Genomic DNA, 24,907 nt, shown 5'->3' with positions numbered 1-24,907 from the left:
CAGGAAAATAAAAGAAAAGAGGAAATTGGAATGGAAAGAATCTATTTCTGAGGAAGGGGAGAGATGCTCGTGCCAGTGTGCATTTCATTCGCCCTGGGGCCAGGCAGACATCTCCTCAGCTGCTCCTGTCAGAGGCAGTGGGCTCAAGGGGCGCAGGGCGGACCCGCCTTCGCTAAAGAAACACTTGAGGTTAGAAAAAGAGGATAAAAGGCTTAAAAGTGACGGTCAACCTTCCCTCCCGCCTGCGTCAGCCCCTGAGGGAAGCACCGCTTCCCGCAACCCCCCCCTCAGAGCCCGGACTACATTTCCCAGCCTGCCCCGGAACCGCCGCGGCCTCGCCGCGCTCCTGACGGGGAGAGGCTGGGCCTGGCCGGCCAAGATGGCGGAGGGGGTGCTGAGCCCCGGGGTGAACCTGGAGGCCTTCTCCCAGGCCATCGCCGCCATCCAAGCACTGCGTTCCAGCGTGACCCGGGTCTTCGACTGCCTGAAAGATGGGATGCGAAACAAGGAGACCCTGGAGGGCCGCGAGAAGGGCTTCGTGGCCGCCTTCCAGGAGAGCCTGCACTCCGTCAGCCGCGACCTGGGGTGAGCAGCCGGCCCTGAGGGGGCTTCCCCCCCCGACTCGGGGTGCAGCCGGGCTCCTGGGCCTGCGGTGGGGAGAGTGGTCCCGGGGTTCCCGGGGCCTGTCCCCTTGGAGGCGCCCGGCGGTGCCGTTTCCACCCCCATAGAAAGTTTTAGGCAAATAAGTAAGAAAACGCTCCGGTTTATTCCTCCCAGCCGTGGTGTTTCATTCCAGAGTCTCTAGAGGGATGAGTGCTGTTCATAATATTTACCTGGGTTTTGTTCTTGTTTTAAAACAACAGTTGTCGGTGGGATTGCCTTGGCAAGGTGAATGCTTTTGGTTGCAGGAGATCTTTTGCTGTTTTCTGAAGTTTTTTGTTTTAAAAAAAATCACCTTTTAGCCTCTGGCTATTTAGTAGCACCCAAGCAGGTCAAGAATGATCGTGTTATTACCAAAACTTGTAAGGCTGGGAAGTTAGTATGTGTAAGTATAGTTGTTTAGTACCACCAGCGGATGTTTTTTGTGTAGATGGAGACAAAGTTGAGGCTGATGGTCCCTGTGGATCCTGCCAGAGGCTGCTGGGTTTGGCTGTGTCCTGCTGGGAGCCACCAGCGCTCTCCAGGGAGGTCTCCAAGGGTTGGACAGGTGCATAACCACCCTTTCCCAGCACATCTTCTGGCCTTCAGAGACTTAGGGTTCAGAGTTTCATGTACAAGAATTTGTTTCTTGCTGGCTAATAGGCCTTGCTAGTTTTTAGTTCTGATCGTGGTAATATAATTTGTTACCTACTTCTTTCCTTCTGTTGGGAAAGGTGGTAGATAATAATTCTCATGAATGATGTTGTACACAGCTTTATAGATTTCTGTTGTATCCCTTTGGTTTTCATTGTTTTCAAGTTGAGGAGGCTTCATGGCTCCCTATATAGAAGCTGTGCCATTCCTTTGGTTATCATTCTTGTCTTGCTCGGTAGCTTTTCAAAGAATTATCTATTATAACCCCAAAATCTTATTCCTAAACAATAACAGATAGCAATTGGCTCTGAGCTATCTTGTCTCACGTGTAGTATTTTACAGTCCTCTACTTTGCAGTTTATCATCCAGTATTTCAGCACTGTGAAGTTGTTTTGTGATTCTTTGCAGTCAGTCCCTGTCTTTACTCCCATACCCTGGAGTAGCTTCATCATCAAACTTCACCAGTTCCTTTTTCACCATCTCTTCCATAGCATGAGTGGATACACTTATCAGTTCTTTAGTGACCATTTCTTTCCTGATTCCTTGCAAGATAACATTAACTTAATACACCTTGGAGTATATCCTTTCTACTTGAAATCTGTGCTTCCCAAACATATAACAGAAGACGTAACACTTAGGTGCTATCTAAATGACAATATTTTGGGGCAGTTATGTTTCAAAAAAGACAAATTAAATATACTCCAAAATATTTTAAAAAGTTATCAGCGGACTTTGGCTCACATCATGAAAGTATTGACTGGCATCCCTGTTCAACAAATCCTTAGTTACTATGTCCATTCACATTTATTTTATTGTATTCTTTTGTCAAGAAATATTAGGCACATTCAGGAGCGTTCACAGCACCAGAGGCTTCGAATTTAGGCCATGGAAACTTGAAGGAATGATGATTAATAAAGGAGAATTTTATGGTAGTAAAGTGGAAATCTCTGAACTGTCAGCTCCCTGACTGTTGGTGTTTATTTTTGTAACCTTCATTAAATGCAAATTGAGATAGTTGGGGTTTTTTTTTACAGAGATTTTCAGAAGTCATCCTTTGAATGGTCTGAATCCTAGTTTTAATTTACTGGAAGTTCTGAAGTTCACAGTAGGATGTAACATTCAGAAGTCAAAAGGAAGGGCCCCTGATTAGTCATGTCCCTTGAAAAGCTGCATTTTATATCTGTGCAAAGTAGCCAGTCTTTCTTCTACAGTTGATTAATGCAAGTTTTAAAAATTGCTTAACTTTTGTTGCTATTAAATGTAGTGTTTGACAAATGAGATATGAAGCAGTAATAGATCATTTCACAGTGAGATTTTTTTTTTTCATGGGAAAATGGTGCTTATTATGCTTTAGTTGAGTATTTTATGCACGTTGACATATGTACAAATTGCTCATGGAAATCAGAAGATGCTGCCTTGCCCTGAGAATTTGGAGTGCGTATGCTTCCTTAGAGTAATCACAAACATTGGAGGATCATCTCCAGGCTTAGGACTAATGCCAGTTCATCTGTATATTTATGTGAGGACAATGTTAATTTCTAGTTCTTTTATGAAATGATGAGGCGTCTGCCTGCTTGATGGTTAAAAAACTTACTTCTAGTATGGCTGGCAGTGCTAAAGTCAGAATTTTGTAGTTTCTGAGAGTATGCATCGCTCAGAAGATGCCCTGGGTTCTGGACATGCTTGTGAAACAGGACCTGCCATAGTTTGACTCTTTCAAGGTTGTGTTACAAAGACTCTTGACTTGTACTTTCTCTCCTAAGAAGCCCTGAGCTTAAGGACTAACAGACCACTTTAAATTGTTTGCATAATGAGAGTGATTATGTTTTTTATCAAATTGGGGAGGTATTTAAAACTCACTTAGCTATTAAAATAGAGTTTGTGCACGATGGCTGTCCCCGCAGGAGGATGGTACGTTTTCAGATATCTGTATCTGCAGATCTGACTTTAAAAAAATGCCATTCTGTTTTCTTTCAGTGAACTGGAGCGTCTGAGCAACCTTGTTGGTAAACCATCTGAGAACCACCCCCTGCACAATAGTGGACTGTTGAGCCTAGATCCTGTTCAGGACAAAACACCTCTTTACAGCCAACTTCTTCAAGCCTACAAATGGTCAAATAAGGTAACAGAATACATCAATGTCATTCCCTTGTGTACTCCTACAGAATGTTTAATTTGTGATACAGTAGACTTCTGAGTGTTTCAGACTGTCAAAATTGCTGAGGTTTTTTTTATGAAGTTGAGGAGCATAATATGTACCTAAATGTACTTTCAAGTGTAAAAAATAGTGTTTCGAGAGGAGACTTTTCTGTGATACTGAGGTGTGCCCTTGTTTTTCAAAGGGGGTGTTAACTCCCAAACAGAACAATGCTTTCCATGTTGGCTGTTTAGCATCTTATGTAGATATAAAATAAAAGTATATTTTGTTCTTGTATCTGGCAGTAGCAGAGGGCTGTGGGATATTAGAGCAGAGAATCAAGAGCTTATGTCACCTCCAAACCTATTTCTTGCAAAAAAAACATATAGGGAAGTTGTCATCATCAGAAATCTCGATGCCTTTCTGTACCGTATTATCTGCTGCTAAAAAACATTTGCACCTGGTCTCAGAAATAACAAGAAGGGATTTCAGAGTTGTAGCTTTTAACAGCCTTATACAAGACAGCAGGAGTAAGCAGGAATAATAAATCTGAAAGTCTTTAGGGCATTAAAAGAAACAATTCCACTTTGAATTATTTATTACGGTACATGAGCAAGGAAGACTTTGAGACCACACAAATAGGTCGTAGGCCAATTCTTGTTATACAATGAACCAGCCAATCTAGTACTACTCAGATTTAAAATAGAATACTACAATAATGTTTGTATGAATAACACAATAATGTTTGTACAGTCACTTTTCAGAATACAAATGTGTTAGCGTCTTCTAAAATTAGAGTTCAGCACTGATAGAAATTTGATATGATTGGAAAATGAGGGACAGGAAAGATTTTTAAGTAGAGATTTACTAATTCAGAAAATGTTTCATGTTTGCTTGTGCTTCTTGCTGTTAACAAGAAAAAATAATTAATTGCTACTTTCAGACAAAAGTAAAACCACCTAACATTTATGCATGAAAACTTCTAAACTTGTAATGCAGTTAAGTCTTCAGTGATTTAGTTACTTCTTTAGGTCATTATCAGAGTAAACTCTGTTGATCATAGCTTTGACAGAGTTGTTCTAATGGATTTTTTTATTAACTTAGAGTTATGGAGATTTGAAGAGCAGTTTTTTGCAATACTGGATTCTGATTTCAGAAAGCAGAAAGTTTTAGTATCCTTTGCACTCATATACGCAATTAAAAGTTCCAGGAGAAAGCCAGTATTATTTTTCTTTTATTTCTGTTGTCTTCTGTTTTACAGCTAAACTTAAGAGATACTGTTTAAGTTGTATTTAAATAGCTACTTTCTACCTAATGGTTCTTCCGAACTTTACTAGCATCCTTTCCTGGGTTTGCAATAGCCAGCAGGCATGGGTAGGTTGCCTGTGTTTCTAACAGTGGATGTGCTGCCTGTGTGAGGGAATTAGCTGCTGGATTTACCATTAGCAACAAAGACCCTGCTGATGCTCGTTTACGTTGCTGCTTAATTCTTCATTGCTAAATACATTTCTTGAATAAGTGTTATTTCATTACATCTTTTGGCCGCCTTCTGTTCTTATTATGTGTGCCTGGTGTTTTCTGTTGCTTGAAGGGAGGATTTAGATGTGGTGATGTGTCAATACACTTTATGTCTGTCCGCATTTAATTTTTAATTTGTGACCCCTTTGTGGCTTGCTTGCGTGTATTTTTGATGAGCTGAGATAAGGGCATTTTCCTCTCTCTTTGATTGTTCATGCATTACTGATGGCATGAATAGCCACATGGCTGCCAGGGGAGGGTAGATGCAATAGAGTTTCGGGGCTATGGTGCGATTCCAAAAGTACATTAATGAAATATAGGGAAAATGATTACTCGGGCTTTGTGGTGTATGTTTCAATGCATTCTGTGTATTTTTAAAACATGGGGAGGCTGGTAATAGTAGCCTGTAGGACAATAATGAGTAAGGTTGGTAATAATGACTGGTCTGTCTCATAAGAAGCAAATTATTGTTCAATATATCAAAGCACTACACATAGTACTGTATATTAAAAATCACCTTTGCTGTATTATTTTTTTATCTAAAATGGAAAGAACAATTAGAGGCTAAAATGGCAATTCTTAAAAAAACCCAAAGAAAAAAAAAAGCCAGCATTTCAAAAGTTATCTCATATGATAGTCCGTTTATTTAAAAGTGGAGATTTTTAGTTGGTTCACGGTATTTCCGCTTCGGAAACGATAATCTAGCCAGTTTTTGGAGAATATAGTGACAGTAACCTTCCAAATACCATAAACCACATGAAGCTCTTTAAAGCATAGTACTAGGAGATTAGGCTTACCTGACACTTTTCAACTTGTTTATTTTACCACAGTTAATACTTGTAGCTGTGGCTGGTTATGTATTGTAAGAAGACCCACTTTTTGGGGTGAATTTACTGACCTAACTCTTTGGCTTGGTGCAGTGGAGATGGGTTGCATTTAATTGTGATTTCACAGATACTTGCCCAGAACCTTATTTTACTGCTCCTGTGAGTCGCAACACTAGCTCCTCTCTTCCTGAGTATCTTAAGTTTGCCTGCTCCAGGGGTACAGAAAAGTACAGTGGGAAAAATGAAAACTTTCCTTACAGAAGTGTGTTATCTTGGCAGTGCTTGTTATTTATTAGCACCTGCTATCCTGATATTTACTTACTGTAGTTTACCCAATAGTTTTGCAGATGGTAAAGTTGTCCATGTAATGGAAGCAGCTGTTTGGGAACACAACAGCTTGTCAAGTGCATTAATTACATACACATGCAGCTGTAAAGGAACTTTACTTTTCCAGGTGTTTAACAGAGCTCACAAGCCACAGCTGAAAAACACAGGAAGTTTAAGTCGATCTTATTGCAAGCAAGAGCTAAAATGGATTTTCTTCTTTGCTTTGGCTCCTTTTATGTATCGCTAGAAATCATAAAAGTAAATTACTTTGCTGACTGTGGGGTGCATGGAGGCATGCAGTAGCCACGGAACAGTATTTGGGTCTACTTGATAATTTTTTTTTTCCCCTCCTCTTCAATTTTATTAAGAAAAGAGGTTTTCTTCATTACAGTTGAAGTGCTGTTTCCCAGAAGTATTTATATGTGCCCTCTAATGTAATATTGAAGATACAATATTAGATAAGACAAAAAAGAGCTATCATTCTGTACGAGTAATGCAGATAAAGTATTATCGGTACGTTAGGAAGTTTGTAGAAATCAGTAGTGTTTATTTTTTTTTATGTGGACTGTCTGTCTCGTAATTGTAGTTGATTTCTGGTTTGAGTAATTGTGTATATCTCAGCTGTTGAATTTTTTGTAATATGATTGTTGTGGCTGAGCAGCTGAAATCTAAGATAACAGTAGCAATTGGAAGGGTTTCTGGTTTGTATGTGCGTTGCCTGATGATACTCCTCGGAGCAGTCAGGGCTGGATCTGCAGGGTGCCGCTCGCTGCCGTGCCTCTCTTTACCAGGGACTTGCTGCTCGCTTTACATGGGAATTCACGGGAGACTACCACAGGGGAGAAGGCATTTGCTAGAAGTTTAGATGAAAGGAGTTGTTAAAAGTCACTCACTAAATTAGACTGAAATATTGATTAAGTTTTGATTTTTAAAAGGAGGTGTGACCTCAGGTTTGTGACAAAGCACTGGAACAATTTATTCCTGTTATAGAAGTGTCCTGAAGAGCAAGAAGTGCCCTTATGCTGGCCTTCCTCATTCCTGGGTGCTGCTTGTTTCCTGCAGGAGATGAGACCGTGGTCCCATGAATAAAAACATCATTTACTAAGCAAATGAGTGTTTCTTCATATTTGTTCTCAATACTGGGTGACAAAAGTGGTTTGTGGGGGGAAAAATCCTTGTTAATGATATGATTAAACCAATATTATATACTTATCCATATATAAAATGTTAATTAAAGCTTGTGATAACGTGGTTGCCTGATCCAGCTACAGTAACGCTGGCAGCCAGATTAGATGCAGGTTTTTGGAATCCAGGAGTTTGAACTCATTCTTTGAGTGGTATCAACTTCTGTTTTCCATCTGCTGCTTTAGTGAGGTTATTTATTGCCTGTAGTGCATATTTGTTCATCCTTTTTGCCCTTGGCAAAGCATTTGTGTACCCTTGCCTTGTGCATGCCCAAGGCAGTGTCTGTTAAGGTGTTTCCATTGACTCCAATGGAACAGAAAATATGCGGCGTGTTATATGTTCACTGAGCAAGGCAAATGCTTTCGTAGGGTGCGCTTCCCCTCTCTTAATTGCGGTGCTGTCAAGTAGTTCGTGCCTGACATTTGAGCTTTAATCACTGGTAGAGATTTTTTGCTTATTTGCTTTTGTTTGTTTGTTTGAAAGGTATATGCAAAATGGATCAACTACCAAACCAACACTATAGAATTACTCTTTCTACCAGACTTAAGAACCATTGAGTTAGTTGGATAGCTGCAAAGTCTTCACTGAGTTGCTGATAGCAGTGTTAGCAGAGTTTACTTGCTCGAGTGAAAATACTGTCTTCTATAAGTCATCTTTCCTTTTTTTTTCCCCCTTTACAATAAAGAGTTTGTATTCAGACTTTCAAATAATATTAACAGCAGTAGAAGTGGGGGAAATTTAGAACAGTTGTAGTCTTGAACAGGTGATGTTATTTGAAATTTTTTCCTTGATTTTTAACTTCCCTGAAGTGTGGTGTTGTATGTTCTACTGTTTTCAGAGTTGCGTTTGTCTGCTTTACTCCAACACTTCTGTAGTTTGAACCTATGCGTGTAGGTGTACATGACTGGTGCTGATATTGTTTTATCATCATGAAATGGTACTTAAAAAACATGGTAATCGTGTTTGGGAAGGGCATTACGTACCACTTCAAGCAGAAAGCAAAAAAATTAACTTTTCTTATGTTGTGACTCTGTGTGAGTAGGATTTAGATCAAATTATTTAATTTACTCATCTGTGAAAAGAAGATTATGGCAGCTTGCGTAAACTTTACAGTATCAGTGTATTGTGAATATTCCAAGTGAATGAAGCTGGACAGGAGTTTTCATAAATTTGTTTGAAAGTAATACGAGGGCAAGTACAAAATGAAATAAAATTACTGTTGATCTGCATGTTGAAATACACTAAAAAATATTTAGATTTAAATGTGTTACCTCATAGCTTCCTCTTATTTTTACGTAAATTTAAAATCGAACTGTTGAGATTACCAATAATGAGTTAAAATGATTTTGTCACGTGACACAAGAGAAAAGGAATATATAGTTTTTGTTTATTAAATTATTTTATGTGTTCCCTGATAAATTATTTGTTTAAATTGTGTTTGTTGTAGGTCTCAAAAAAAAAAAAAAAAAAAAAATCAATATAGCCTGTAGAGAAAGTCCAGACTTGTTACAACTGCCCTTGGTAGCTTAGTATTGATTAGACACAAATATTGAGTTTAATGACAATAAGTGACATTAAATGTTAACTGTAACAGTAGAGGAACACTGTTGAAGTATTTTTTTGTTGTTGATGTTCATCTTGATTGTAAAATGAAGTGTTCATTCCAAGGAACATTAATTTTAAATTTTGGATGCACTCAAACATTTTGAATTTAATGTAGTTTTACAGTAGCATGGACAATGTAACTGAATTATTATGTTGGCAGTTCTTTGGAAGTTCAGGCAGATGGCCAAGATTTTGTCCTTTCAGGACTTTTCTTTTTTTCTCTACAAAACTGCGGTGTTGTAATACGGTGACATACTGTTGCACGGAGATCTACCTTATTCTGCTGAGATTTCATCCTCCCAAATTGGGAAACATTTTCAGGTGTACTGTAATACCAGTGACAGACGTGTGGCATTGAGGAAGGTGGATGGTAACTGGATCATCTGTTTGCCTAGAGCTCTGGAGGATGCTTTTGAAGATCATCTGTGCTTGCTGGGGCAAGACTGGGCAAGTTAGTGATGCAGCCTCAGATACTGGTGTTCTCAGTAAGCAGCAGCTCTAAAGAAGTTACTTAAAGAAAAGGTTGGAAGTGACCAAAATCCCTTGGTTTGCTCACAGAAGGGAGCAAATAAAATAAGATTTTTATTGAAACAAAGTGTTAAGTCCCTACGAGGACACCTCTGTTGCTCTCTGAAGAGCAAATTTCAATCTGCTTTGTAAGAGCAGAGTCGGTGCTTCCTAGAGGGAACCGGAATGGAAAGGCTCTTTGGGATTACTGGCTGTGGACGCCTTTGCTGTGCGGATAAGCCATGGGAGTTTATGCCCCTGTCACTGGAGAAATGAATGATACACAAACCGTGTTTTCTTGTACACGGGGCACAAAATAGGAGCTGGGCCACTTGGATTCTATTCTTGCTTTTCATTAATTTTTGTTGTAACCTTGAACAGGATGCATGATTTTTCCTGTGCCTCGTTTTTCTTACGGATAAAATAGGATAATAATACTTAACCTACTTCTTGGGAGAGTTTCTAGTCTAAATGTGTCTCAAGTGCATTGGGTTCTTTGGACAGAAAAGCTTTGTAGACGCCAAGTATTATACAGCCAGTGACTAATGTTGTTTGCCTGGCAGTCTGGAAAAATGCCCTTTATGGGCTTTTAATTTTGTGAGATTTTAGGCAAATGTTTTGGTGAAATGCCCTTGCTGTTCAGAATTACATTAGTGTTCTTTTTTTTTTCTTTTTTTTTTTTTCTTTAATATGACTAGGAAACAGGTAGTTACCTCTTTGCTTCCAACTGCTGTAGTTAATAATTATTGCTCAGTTTTCTGCCTGGAGAATATTGACTTACAATTTTGCAGAGTTGATTTTAGTGTCCAGGAATGGCAGAGGTGGCAAATTCAGATAGTGTGCAAATTGCCCTTGATATTACAGTGATGGGGTGAAAAGCCCTGGAAAAGCTATGAGGAGGAAAAACGTGCTTGTACCAAAATGTAAGGGGGCAGGGGACAGGAATTCCAGTAGTCTAAGTGTACTTTACTGGAGAGGGAAAAAGGTGGGACATGAAATTTTTCTCAGGGTCTCTGAGGTATGCAAAAAAAAAAAAAAGTGAATATAGTGGGAGGGGAAAATAATGAAAATAGTGAAAACCATAATGAAAACAGGGACGCTTACAATAATAGCAACAGTAAAAGTAAAGGGAGAATCATCAGCTACTATATGTTGGAGGGTTTTTATTCTCCTAGAGATCCTGCCTGCATGGACAGGGACATGTAGGGATGTAGGGACACTGGGGATGGATAATATCAGTTACGTCCCTCTTCTTTTTGGAGGATGCATCTTTCCTCCTCAGCTGGGAGCCCTGGGAGTCTTTAGCTCTTGGACTCTGGTGTTTCTTTGCCTTTGATTCCTCTGCTGGTTTTGAACAAAAGTCCAACCTATTTTATTGTTACCATGTATAACTGTGAAAGTGGTTTTGACACCTAATAATTGGAACGAAAGGAAATGGAAATTTTCTTTACATTGCCAGAAAGATGCTATGGCGGGTGAGAATTTGCCACATATGCCACCTTGTGCCACTACGCAGTTTAGCTGAATTTCTTTGGCATTTTGGTAGAATGAAGTTAGTTTGTACTTCAAGAAGAGTGATGATGAGTAACTTACAGCTTAAAAAAATGAGAAATAATTAGCCTTTGATTCTGCCTTGCTATTTATGTAACTTGGATGTTTTATATCTGTGATCTTCCCAGAGTGGTAATAAGTAATAATTCACACTAGGATGCTATTGTGAAATAAGGTTATACGTGTCCAAGCAGAATTTGCCTTTCTTACTGGATTTTGTTAGAATACTTTGTTTCAAATCTGAAGCAGCATGATGTGGTGTTTTTCTATTGCTGTGCCTGGTGTTTGTTGTTATTCAACATTATTTTTCAAGGCTCTGATCAAAATAATGCTGTAAGCAGTACCAGTCTCACTTTTCCTAATTATGGGAAGTGATATATCAATACACACTATTATAAATCACAGCCCCCTTGTCAGCTGGTGGGAATTATTTAATGCTTTACAACACCTTTATTTGCTAATGAGTGGGGTTTTTTTCCCTGTTTCTTTGATAAGTATTAATGTTCTAGCTGTTAGCCTATTTCAGGATGGAAATGATTGATGTTGCTCTAGTTTAACCAAAACACTTCTGCCCGCTCCTGGTTCTTCCTCTCCTAACTCCTTTTCTTTTTTCCTCTGCAAGAACTCCTCATACAGTTCATGTTTGATGGGTGAATTACGTAATTTGTAAGTCAGTGATCACTTTCCCTTTCTAAGATGTATAGTGTGGTCATCAAACCAGACTGGTTAAAACTGCATTGCTTTCTATTCAGAACAGACTTTGAATCAAACTAAGCCATGCACAGGCACAGAAATGCAGTATGTAGATGAATAAGTCATGGTACAACCATTAGAGTGGAAGAAAAGGCTTTACTTCTAGAAGTTGAGGGAATACAGTGAAGTGTAACTGGAAATCCATGTCATCTAGGGATGAATTGAAGAATATGTAGGACTGCAGCACATGAAGAGCATTGTAAGAAACCCTCGGACCCGGCATTACTTTGGATTTCCTGTTTGCCTGCTATTTCAGCTCTCGGTGGCTCAGACTGACTTGCTACTGGTGATGAGAGCCTGACTTATCTAGTGGATGGTGGCCACTGTGAAAGCACACAGGATGTTTTCAGAGACTCAAAGTTGTGTCTCACTTTCTTTGAGGCAAATTAAAGATGTTTGCAAAGCATTTGGGGACCTTCATATAAAGGGCATTCAAAGAATATGAACACTAATATAAAGTAACTGATACAGGTGATAAGCTTCCTATTGATACTTTTTATATGGAAAAGATTTTTTCATAGCTTATAGAGGAATTCAAATAAAATGGAAAATTTAATGATGTCACCCTGTTGCTCTCTACTATTGTTGTTGTCAGGTCTTTTTGTGTGATTGTTATTTGTTTTTTTTAATGCAGAAGTGCGCTCATCTCTCACCTTTTTTTGAGTTTTCTTTTGCAGTTACTAAAGTTGCCCCCCTCAGTTCACAGAGATTTAATTGATTGAATTGCATATAAGCAATACTCAGTTCTTCCCCATTGTATCTTAATCAGATACTGTTGATAACTGAGCTACAAAACATGGAAATTGCCTAAAAGCTAATAAAATTGAAAATAGTCTGTGTAAGGAGCTGTATGTAATCAAAAGTGCAGTTCAGACCACTGCTTTGGCTACTGCTTCATGGAAACACAGATTTGGCAAATATGTGGTAGCAGTTTTATATTCAGCAGTACTTAATACTGAGCTTCTGATGTTAAAGGCATGTAACCCTATGGTTATATGGTTTATGGTGATTTTTGAAGTCTCTTGCCTCTTGGGATCAATGCATGCTGATTTGTATTTTCTTGGGAGGAAAGAATAATCCTGCCCTGCGGGAGTGGTGGTGTTTTGTGGCTCTGATGCTGTGACAATTGAAAAATATGAATAAGAAATTACAGACTGTGACATCACTACCATTGCTGTTTCATATCTGTGCCTGGGTTTTGGTTTTAACATGGATAGAGGTGTATTGAAAAAGATGTGCAGTTGGTCTTAGAAGACCTTTCAGAGTGAATTTGCTCTTTCCAAAATATTCTTGTTAATAAAATAAAATTTTGCTTGATAATTTGAAGCTAGTTGTCTGTTTTCCCCAAAGTTGTAAGATTTCCCAAATAACATTCAGCAAGCCATTAAGGATGTCCACGCTTTGCAGGAGATGTGGTCATTTACATTCTTCTGGTTTTGCAGGGGAACTTTGTTTCAGATCTGGCTGAATACCTGACCCAGCTTTTAGGGATACTTGAATTTGGTGTTCTGCTTTCTGCAGGAGCTCTGATGAATGACTCTTCTTCTATAGAAAACGAAGATTTTCCTTCTGTTGTAAAATGCTGCCTCTTGAGAAATGGGCTTGGGCTTTTTTTCTTCCCCCTGCCCCCTGTAATTATATTTTTCTGCCTTGGGTTAGCTGGGTGAAGAAATGGGGTTGTGTAACTTGATGGCTGACTGTCAGGCCTGTTCAGTGGTTGCAGAAACGTATCTTGGCTCTCCTAGAAGTTTGAGTAGTGCCACGGTTGGGCAGGTTTGGGGGTTGATCGGAGAGTAGAGATGAGACAAGGATATGAACACTGCACTCGGAGCTACTTCGCTGTGTTTGTTGTTGGTACATCAGCTCGGTATGTACTGAGCTCGGTAATGCTAGCTCATTAAATGAGCGAGCATTTAAATCTATGAGAGTTGTAAAATCCTGAAGTTCTGGAGATTAGGTTGATTTATCAGTACATGTTAGCACTTTCTCTGCTGACACGATTAGCCCAAGCATGTATAGCAGTTCATTTTATCTAATTTTAAATGCCTGAATGTAGTGCTTCCACTTGCACAAGAAAGTGGCTAAAAGATATTACTCCTTTTTTTTCTGACATTTGTTCAGTGACAGTATACCTAGAAAAAGATGTCCTATGAATTAATAAAAGAAGATATAAATGAAATCTGATTGATTCTGCCAGGTGCTAGTCTTTCACATTTTTGATCTTTTCACAGAAAGATCAAAAGTTTATGTATCCTGAGCAGCAGTTACCTTGTTGTGCTCTTTTGTAAGGTTCTTGGCTTAGTGTGAAGCATTCAATCATGCTCTGGTGCTCCACTGAGTTTGCTGAGAACTTAAGTACTCAAGTTTAATGCCTAAAGAGAGACCATGCGAGTAATCTGAAAGCTGAAATGGTGCGTGACCGCAGTTGCATGCTGGCCTGGTGTCTTAGTGAGTTAAAAATGCATTTCTTGGAGTGTGCATATTTTTATATGCTCATGAATTGGTTTGTTCCCAGATACCACTTCTTCAAAAGCACGTATACTGACAAGCTGACAGTAATCACCAATACACTTATTGGGTAGAATTGGTATATATCATTATTATGAAAAGTAATGAACATGTTGAAATGCTAAGGGTATTTTCAAGATTACTTTAGGTTTGGTTGGGAAGCAGAGTATAATGGCTACATCTTACAGCATGTAATAAAATCACAGGGGTCTTTGATGTTCAGAGCTGTGCTTTGGAACAAGTTCTATTCAAGATCAGCACGAGTCTTGATTAATATGGTGGTTGTATTTGGATTCTCTCAGCCTCTGTAAGTGGAAGCGAGCAACAGAATAAGAGGTGTTTTGTATACTGCATGGGCCATTGGACACAAAGGATTTATATCTAGATGAGACATCTTACAATGTATTCTAAAATAGATGTATTTACTTTTCATTATATGAAACTATAATTCCTGTGGAAATCGATACTGAAAATACCCACTAAAAGCCTTGTAGGATCTGCAAGCATGTACAAAAAGGAGCTGTATGCATGTACTCACAAGTGGTGGGTTAAAGTGAATTATTTTAATCTTCTCATGTCAACAGCAATTGAGTATATTTTCTTTATTGCAATATCCTGTTACTGCTACAGAAGATGCAGAGAATGTGGACTAGAGCAGAAAGAGTCTTCAGGTGTTTCTGAACTGTTTTAAGCTGCCCATGGTTTGAAAATATTCAAGAATCTGTGATATGAGCTGTTTGACATTTTTCCTATTCCAAATGCTCAAAGGAATAAATCTACATAAAGATTGTTAAAAACGAGAGAGTCTTTGCGACAACGTCTGGAATCTCAGAATGTTACTTTATTTCTCTCTTTTGGCTGACCACCACGATAAAACAGCTGAATCAAATACCTTCTTTTATGTATAAACTATATTTTTTTTGGTCTTGACAGCTTGTTTCCAGTTTTAGTCTAATTCGGTTTGAAACAGCTGTTCCTAATCTCTGCAAAACAGGGTTTTTTTGATGGAAATCATGACATTCTCAACTACTGCAGTGTTACTGGGCTCTGTCTCATTTCAGAAGTTGGCTTTTCTTTATGTTAAAAGAATTCTTCATTCAGAGAAAATGTCAGTTTTGTATCAAATAAGCTGCAGTTAAAAGAATAATAGCTGTCTTCTTCCCCCGAGGTTATCTTTCAATGAGGTTGGATATATGTTTCTCTTCCTACGTGACTTTTAAGAAAAAACATCACTGTGTGTTTTACCATTAGATTTTTATTCTAATGTTCCCTGCCCTACCCATATGCTTTCAGTTGGGTTCTATTTAGAGTTTTCTCTGCAGTTGTCTCTGCACTCAGACTTAACAAGTTCTCTGGCTTGCCTTATGGTTCAGTTTAACTCTGGAGTGAAATCTTGTATTTTCAGAATTTTCAGTGTAGCATTTTCAGTTTGCTCAGTGCCATCTTTTTTTTTTTATTTTTTTTTTTGGGGGGTTGGCTGCACTGTTTGGTGCCTCTTCCAAAGCTGTTTGTAGAAATTTCATAGATCACAGAACTGATCAAGTCTGTAAGCTCTCTTGTGCCTGATAAAGCAAAAGAGAACCTTTCATTTCCAATTTCCTGGTTCTTTTGGACACTCTAACATGTAATATGGAGTGAAGTTAATGACTTTCTGCCTAAAAGAACTTGCTATCTAGTTGACTGTGTGAGCACAAGTGTGCGATGACACAGTGTGTGGACATCTCAGAACATTTCTGGTGGGGAGGGAGAAGGTTTCAGGAGTGGCAGCGTTGCCAAGTTTATAATGGTACTGGAGGGACACCGGAGTTGTACATCCTTTTCTCTGTCCTTGGCTTGCTGGATGAGGTTTCACAAGTCACTTTGTTATGCATGTCTTTTTCCCATCTGTAAAGTGAGGTTTGTGACAGAGAATAAGTACTCTGAGAAACCTGAGAGATGCTGCATACGAGTAGATTCACTAGGGGTTGCTGATCTTGCTTCTGAGCCCACTATGGATGAATGCCAGCCAGAAGCCTCTTTTGGGTTATTTTGTTAAAGCACAATTTATCAGCTGAAATAGAACTAACACATAACACGACATGAAAGCTTTACTACTTAAAGAACTGTTAAATATGTTTTCAGTTCCAAATTCAACATTTTGCCTGGCAAATACTTTGGAGTGTTTATCGTTTTCCTTGCATTTTATTTTCTTTTTTTCCCACAGCCTAAGGAGCCTGACTTGGGGCTGCGTTAGGATTAAGTGAGATTACTAGCATCTTCTTTCCATCCCTCTTGTGTACCTTGTATGAATACATCCTAATAACTATTGATATTGCATTCATCCTGCAAGAAGCTAAGACCTTTCGTGCCTGCTGATGCTGCAGTTTTGATGTGTTTTTCTTGCAAGTAAAATCAATTGAGACAAATCTTGGTAACTTTTACAGCAAAATAAAATGACTGTGCCAGGCAGCCATTGGAAGTTTTTAAAGTATGGATGTGCTCCTAGATCACATATATGGGGTTGTTCCAGCAGAATTGATTGGTTGATCTACTAGATTTAAAGGTCAAGCATAATCACATTTCAGGAAGATTGAAGAAGATATAAAATTGCTACTGTGCTTTTCTGGGTCGTAGGCCCGCTTCTGATGCTCTTTGCTTTTCCCCTGTACATCTTAATTTACTCAGCTAGAGCATCAATACATAAAGGGCACAAGTCAATGTGCTTGCTTTCTCCTGTCGATGAGGGAACCAGTTAGTTGTATTTCCTCCAAGGCAATACCTTCTCTCCAGAAGACCTGGAGCAGAGAGGAGTCCTCCACTACACTCTGCAGACATGGAAGAAACAAACCTCTTTTTCAGGGGGAGGCTGTGAGGAAAGCTGCAGTCTCGCTGTCTTGTTACATGATCCATTCAGTTGCTAGAGTTGACGCATCCAAGGGATAATACTGTCCGTTCAAAGCGCAGCACAGATGGGAGAGAGAGACAGAATAACGGGTGGAGACCTTTGATTGTGGGGAATCAAAAGAACATCTCATTAGTAATGTTTTATGCAGCAGCTTGGTGTTATACAGATGTCCATAGAGACCAAGTGGCTTTGGAATGTTATGTTTCGTAAATACGGTGTTTCGAAGTCATGTTTCCATATAATAGGCAACTAGATCTGCATACAGAGGTGAATAAATTTCTTGTTAATTTTTTGCAGCAACCCAAACTGCTTTGCCATAGCAGGTTACATGAGCTAAAGCAGCAAAGACATAAAGCATTCACCTGCTCAGATATAATTAATTTTTCCTGCAGCAAAGCAAAAGGAGTCCTGAAATGAAAAAGGCCTTGATAAACTAAAACACATTATTCAACAAGATTTTTTTCCTTTATGAACCATACTATTGTTATATTAATTTGGTAGGACTTCGTTCATGGTTAAGTTTTGCTCTTTTCCAGTACTTGTAAACTTGCTGGCCTTTTGTGTGGATCTTCCGTAGAGCAACAGAGGAGGAAAGGTGGTTAAAATGGAATAGATTTTAATGGCACTGGAACTGTTCCTGCAGAGAATACTGTATTGCAAATGCTTTTAGCTAATCTTCAAACAAATTTCAAAGTAACTTTATGATTTTGTGTGGCTAGTAAATACATACTTGATGATGATCATGCTATAGTAAGGGCTTTGTTGCGTTGACAGTACATGGAATGGTGATTCTTTTGAAGAGTCACTTTCCCCCAAAAAATTCTGTTGAGGGAATGTTAACTGTTCTACAAAGGTTATTTGTAGTAGAACTCCCAGAGTCTAAATTAACTCGGAGAGTGCTGTCCTTAGTGCATTTTCATATGTGCTAACTTGCAAAATGTAGCAGTTCCCAGATGTGTAGAAATCAAGGGGCTGTGGCTTTTCTGTAAGCATCCATGACCTGCTTTTAAAATAGACACTGACTTATAGCAGCGGCTGAAGACTCTGCTTGAGTGGACTGAGGAGACATTTATTGTGCATTTATTTAAGGTGGCCTTTTTCAGAGATTCTTGCTCTGATGGCCCTCTAACTTCAGTATGCGTTTTGCTTTGTCAGCCACAATGTAAAGTCTGGGAAACTAATGTCTCGTGTACACTATGCTTATGGTAGATATGGAAAGAATATTTTTTTAGTATAAATAATGGAGCAGGCAAAGTTTTCAGAGGCTTGCATGATCAAATCAGAGGAGCAACAAATCCTTTGTGATTTTTCCCAGTAGCTGATGAAGTCAAACAGTGCCTTGACTGACTGATTGGGTTTTTGTTTTCTTGTAAGTTGCTTAAATTTATTTATTTATTATTTTAACCCTTGATGCTGTCTGTCTTCGTTAAAAAGATACTTATGGAAACAATGAATTCTCTAAAGTGCAGAAATAGCATGTGTAGGGTACTGGAAATGTGATTGCTCTTTTCATGTATGCAGTTGCATGTTACCCTGATCAGGAGATTAGAAAGACATTATTGCAGGGACTTCAAAGAGGTTAAAAACAAGAATACATGACCTGTTCACGAAGTTTCCGGGCTACAGGGAATTATCAGGTTATAAAAGAATGCTTCTGTGTGAAAGGAAGTCTGCAAGGTAAAAAAACCCACCTGTTAGAAGAACTGTTTGAGTGTCATGTGAACTTTATACATTTTTCTCCTCTTGTTTTCCCTTCAAATCCCAGGGCTTGAGCATCCTTCCTTTCTTCCATTTGGTAATTGTAGCAGCAGATTGCTGTTGTGAGTGAAAACAGTTTAATATAGGATCCATCAGTTGTCAATGTAAAATACCCTTTAGAAAAGGGAAAGAAAAATACCTTTATTATCAAGTGTATTTAAGTAAAGTAGGTATTTAATCAATCTTAATTGTTTGCTTTCTTGAGAAGAGCAGTACCAATAGCAGCCATCATGGCAGGCAGAATGCTGGGAATGTACATGCTGGGAATTAGTTTGCAAGTTCTGTTCTAATTCTCGTTGTACGATATACTCCTCAGGCTTAAGTCCAGAAGAAGAGAAATATAGTTTGAAAGCACCTTCCTTAAAACTAACTTGCTTTAATTTCTTACTTGATTATTATTTTAACAAACAGTCATATTTGGTTGCTCTTTGAGAAGGGTAATAACTTTGTGCTTTTGTGCCTCTTTTACAAACTAGACACCGGTGTGGTCAGTTGTGTTTTAGTGCTGACTCCTTTCATAGCACTGCTGAGCTCACACCTTCATCAGCATCCGGGCAGTGCACTGTCCTTCCACTTTGGAAATGCTTCATACCAATTCTTTATTTTTATTTTCTAAATCCAGTTTTAATCTGCACCAACATGTATATATTGGTATATTTACTCACAACAAATTGCACTTTTCTCATCTTCAACAGGATTTGTGTTGGAATTTGCATTCCAGAAGTTGTTGCAGCCTCATAGGGAAACGTTTGGATTTCAGGAAACACTGATAGGTAATGGTAGTGAGTAAACAATACCTGGAGGCTGCTTTAATCAAAATCCTGAACTATGGAAAGTTTGGATGAGGGAAATATTTCACAGAGGCTGGGGAGGGCTGGTGCTTTGGCAACAGTTCCCTGCTCCCAACCAGTAAAACTGCGTCCTGAGGCCTTTGGTTTCCACTGCCTTATACCAACATCTGCAATTGTGTCAACATGTTTTGACTTAAGAAAAATAATAGACATATTCTGCAGTAAAACACTTATTTTGATGTGTTATGTGTTGTTTTGGTTTGTTTTTTTTTAATTAAAATAGCCTCATTGCTAAAATGAAGAATATGTCAGCAGTCTGTAGCTGAATAGCATCATCTGTCATGGTGTGCAGCACAAGACGATACTTCTTCCTCTGTTAACTCCGGCCACTGACTTTGCCATATAACAACCTGGTTTATTGTAGGAAGGTTGCAGAGGAAGAAGAATCTTAAGCTTGGCTTTAAACCTAGCTTTTCATCTGTGTTCTGATTCCCTAGGGAGCATGCATATGTTTTAAGAGGTTCCTGTGGTCAAAGAGTTTATAATGATCTGGGCTTTCTGAAAATTTGCAGGTTAGATTTTTTTAGATTATTAAAAGTCCTTGTATATCTGGTATATTGCTTAGTCATGATGGCCTTGAAATGTAATACTTAAAACAAATTAGTTTATGCATTTGTCAAGAAATCCTTTGCCTGTTCTTCATCTGTTTCTCTGTGCAAGTGCACTGCGCATCCCTTGTCTCTGAAGGTGTCCTCAAGGTTTCAAACAGGATTTCCATTTGAAACCAGCCAGTGGCTTGTCTGTTCCAACGTGTGGTTGGAAACTTCCCTTGGCAAATTTTGGTTTTGTTCCACAAACTAAATAAATGCCAGAATAAAAAACAAAAAATGAAACCCCCACAGCTTGGTAATGCTGCCCAGTTGCAGTCTGTGCCATCTCCATGGTTTTGAGCCTTCATTATGCAGCTTGCACTCAGCACACTTTTATTTAAAGCAGCGCTAAAAGTAGAACTAAATCACTGACGTTCGTTGCCGTTGGCTGTGATGCAGAATTACTGGGAGGGAGACGGGACCGGAAGAGGAACTGCTAGTGCCAGGCGGATTAGGCTCATTTATTTGCACCAAACTATGCAGGGCTGTCCTTAAAAACCTAATCTAGACCGTGCTTTATCAAGGAATATAAGCTTACTGAACTAAGAAGTTCTATTTTGTTTTACTCTCGCTAAGTTTTTCTTTGTTTTGTACCCTGAAATGATGCAATTCAGTTTGCTGTGGCTGTTTCAACAACCAGACAAGCTATTGCTACGATGTTATTGCAGCATCCCTGTGCCTGTTGCTTTTCACGGAGCCATCTCTATGGCCATCTGTTTCCTTACTGTCCACACGTCGGGCTCAGTAATAGAGATTGCGAGCTGCTCTGTGGCTTTCAATTGTTCCTGTTTGTTTAGTGTGCCAGCAGCAAGTCTTCAGCTCTTTCAGCACTATTTTTAAGTTTTCCTTGCTCTTTTTTTTTTTTTTTTTTAATGCCTCAGGCTAAAACTATAGTTGAGTGAACTGCCGGTCATTCATGTTGCTGAGTTATTGGCTTGATAAAATAAACTTTGGGAGGTAGGTAGGTAGTGTCCTCATTTGTAAAAGATTTTGTATCTAGAGAAGTTATAGAAACAAGTTAAAAAATCGTGGTTTGTGAAAAGTGATATTTTGCTCTCCCACCGCCCCAGTTTCCTTAAATGAACACAAATTTGTCATATTGCTTGCAGCATGATCTCATACAGAAAGATCCTTTTTGGCTGTGTGAGTACGTGCACTCCTGAAGAGTTAAGGATACTTTTGGAAAACTTAATGTGGAATTTATCAGCTTGTGTCTGTTTCAAAACCTGATTGTATTGTAACAATCACATTGTTTTTTAAATGTCATTTCCTTGTCTATCATTTAAGACTGAAAAGACACAGGGTTTCGTTTTTTGGTTTTTATCTTTCTTTTTTTATATGTATAATATGTTTTTACATTCTCAATTCACTGTTCAGGCTAAACTAGTCACTTCCAATAGTTCTCTGATGTTCTGCACCCACCGTAGCTGCAGCGATGGGCACCATGACATGCTTAGCTCCATAAGGTGTTTGCTTCTTGGCAGCTCAAAGCTGTTGGAGGAGAAGGGGTTGCTTTTTTTTTTTTTGAAGTGAGAAAGGTAAGAATAAGTGAGAATATCAGGTACAGCTTTTTATGGCTGTTCAAAACTGGCAGGTTCTGGAGGGTAGCAGACCATGTATATTGGACGCATTGTGATTTTATGGGAAGCGGTTGATAAGATGAGGTGGACACCAGTACTCAATAGGATAGTACTGAAATTTTGGTACAATGGAAACTGTGCATAGGGAGGTTGATGCTGTTTCTGTAAGTCAGCTGCACTTTGGAGTTTTCCAGCCCAGGTTAGAGGAGTGGTTTTGATAATATACCATAAAATGAATTGAACAGCAAGGAAAACACTTCTTCCCTCTCTGTATTTCAGACGCAATGTCAGACAGCTCAAATCTAGCTGACGCCTCGTGAGCTGCTGCTGCTATTTCAGTCGGGTACGGCAGCGAGGAGCATCGCACGGGGAAGCCTCTGCCCTGCCGTGGGGCATCTCTGGGCTCCCTTCTGGGGAGCTGTGGTCTGGGTGATAGAGGTGTGGGGAAGGAGAACATCCTCAGAGCCTCCTTAGCTTTTTTCCAAGAGACTAGGTAATATTGTGATGCTTTTTTTTTCCTTTTTTTTTTTCTTGGTAATGACAAATGTTCAGAAAAAGAGAAAAAGGCCAGTAGTGTCCACTTGTTCTGACCTGTAGATCCTGGTTTGTAGATAGTGTGGCCTCCAGTAGAGAAGGGTGAAGTAGTTGAAACAACCACAGAAGTTTGTTTTATGGTTTGAGGGAGGAAACAAAACTCTTGGTCAGATGAAGCTGTATAGAAGAATTTGCTATTCCGATCCAATGTTATTACCTCACTTGTAGCACTGTGGTCATTAGTGCTCTTAATTTACCTTCCAGTAAATATGCCAGATAGGCTGCTGTGGCCAGCCACATTAACTTTCTATTTATTTTTCTTATGATGGCCACCTGAAGCCATAGATTGATGTCTGCAATTTTAACTTCATTAATAATGAAGTCCACAAAGCAGTTGAGAGGAATGTCTGTTTACTTGGTGCCTTAAAATGCGGTACTGATGAACTGCTGGTTTTTGATCGGTAAGATTTTCTTAGTGATAATCAAGATGTAGCAATAAGGTACGTTCAGATTTAGATAAGGAGCTGAAATAGCTGTGGGTTAGATGTTAGACATCTAAATGGTAAGTGGGTTATTGAAGAGTGCCTGTAAGACAGCCGATGCATGGAAAGTCAAATCTGTGTCAGTCTCCTTTGAAATCCATGAAAATGAATCATTTAGGGTTTTCTGTGGTTGTAACTGTGTCCCACAGCAACGTAAAAATGGCTCAGTCTCAAAGTCTTAAAACTCTTCTGATAACATCAGAGCAAATTTCTAGCTAAATAAAGAACCTGTAGTGTTTATGATTTCCAAAAAGTGTTTTTTCAAACTCTGTTGTAGCAGTTAGGGATGGGAATACTGTAGGGCTTGTGTGGGTGGGGACGTTTTATGTTGAATACAGTGACAGCTGCAAGTCTAGTCTTCAGAAACCTGGGTTTGGCCCCGAGTATCATTCTCTTTCCCCTTTATTCCTATTTTGAGTCCAGTAAAGAGAGAAGCATATGTTTTCTTGCATCAGCTCCGTTGGTGTTACCTTGTGAAGCATGACAAGGTCATGTGTTTGTATGGCAGAAGAGGAAATCTCAAATTGTGTTTGAGCTGTCTTAGACTTGTTTGGGTTTTTTTAATTTTTTTTCGTGATGTTTTAAAGATTTCCGTGATATACATGGTTAAATTTCCATTCATGTAGGTATGCATGTGTTGATGCTACGTTGCTGCTCCTGAAATTGGTACTGTTATATTATTAATATTGCAGATCATGCCAAGAAGGTGTCTTGCATTTAATATAGAACATAAGAAGGTTTGCCTACCCCATATGAAAATCTCAAATTGGAACTGAAGATGCTATAAAAATTTAAAAGGGACAAGGTCAGCCTGAAAATCACCTATTTTAAAGCAGAGAATCATCTATTTTTAACAACAAATTTCCTTACCTGTTAGTACCTGCACTAATAACATTTTCAGTTATTAACATTTGAAAATGGTTTTAAGCATTATTTTAATTGTAAAATTACATAGTTATCGTTTGTCTAGGTGCCTGTTAATTTGGGGTTTTCTAGTTGAGAGACATGAGAGCTGATCAAAAGCATTTGGGTTCCTGTGCTCCTTCTGTATGATCAAACAAGTTCAATTTATTTCATTTATAAGCGAAAAGATAACGGGTGACTCGCTTTCTACCAACGTCTTTACTGAAGGGAGGAAAAGTGGATAAGAGGGTTCTTCATTATAGCAAGCAAAGACAAAAAAAACGAGTAATTGAAAATAGAAGTTTAACAAATTCAGACTAGAGCTGAGGTACGCGATTTAAACATGCATCGTAATTAAGCACTGGAAAAATTGGAGAGGAATAGTTTGAGACTCGCCCTCCTTGGAAGATTTGAAAGGTGAGCACGTGCATATTCTCTTTTTTCTTTTTTTTTTTTTTTTGCTAAATTTTAAACACAGAAGTAACTTGAATTAGGTAAGAAGCAAGACTAAATATTCACAAATGTTCTTTTAGATTGACTTAGTATTTCCTAGGAAGCTTGTGGAAAGGATCAACCCCAACTGTCCAGGCTCTTAACCATGGCTCCATAGCATAGCTCTTTTGTTTTTTCCTGTTTTTTTTTTTTTTTTTTCCTTTTCCTGTTCTGTGCTCACTAACCATATGCCCTCTAATTTGAGGACTCAAAATGAGAAGGGTCTGTATCCATAAGAACATGCTGTACTTCAGAGCATGGAATTTAATTTGAAAGTTCAGAATCTCAGTTTTTAACTTCTTTTCAGAGAATAGCGGGCGAGAGGCTCTTCACTTCCCATTAGTGGCTGATCAAGACGGGAAGTAATGGTGAACTGCTACTGACTACTCCTTTATTTCAAGTGATAGAAGCGGGGGTAGAGATTCCAACCTTGCCATGACCTGGCTTAAAGCCTTTTCTGGCTGCGTCGAAGACATACTGAGCATCTGACTGCAGTTATTATCTACAGAACTCTAATACAAATATAGCAAGTAGTAAAAACATTTAGTGTCCTTAAAAAATC

At 38.8% G+C, this 24,907-nt stretch overlaps 1 protein-coding gene across 2 annotated transcripts in view; it reads left to right on the top strand.

Moving 5' to 3' along the window:
- The first annotated feature begins 368 nt into the window (after positions 1-368).
- The window catches only part of MED27 (mediator complex subunit 27), a 91,975-nt gene continuing 67,436 nt past the window's right edge, over positions 369-24,907 (top strand). Inside the window, exons 1-2 of one of the 2 annotated variants that reach the window (XM_074161187.1) lie at positions 369-585; positions 3,271-3,415. In XM_074161187.1, the coding sequence (XP_074017288.1) occupies positions 380-585; positions 3,271-3,415 (351 nt within the window). In that variant the 5' untranslated portion in view covers positions 369-379. The remainder of the gene's footprint in view (positions 586-3,270; positions 3,416-24,907) is intronic. The other variant, XM_074161188.1, reaches the window with a different exon arrangement.

This window comes from Numenius arquata, chromosome 19 (assembly GCF_964106895.1).
Source record: "Numenius arquata chromosome 19, bNumArq3.hap1.1, whole genome shotgun sequence".
NCBI lineage: Eukaryota > Metazoa > Chordata > Aves > Charadriiformes > Scolopacidae > Numenius > Numenius arquata.
Note: the sequence above shows the minus strand (reverse complement) of the source record. Positions and strands in the feature narration are given on the sequence as shown.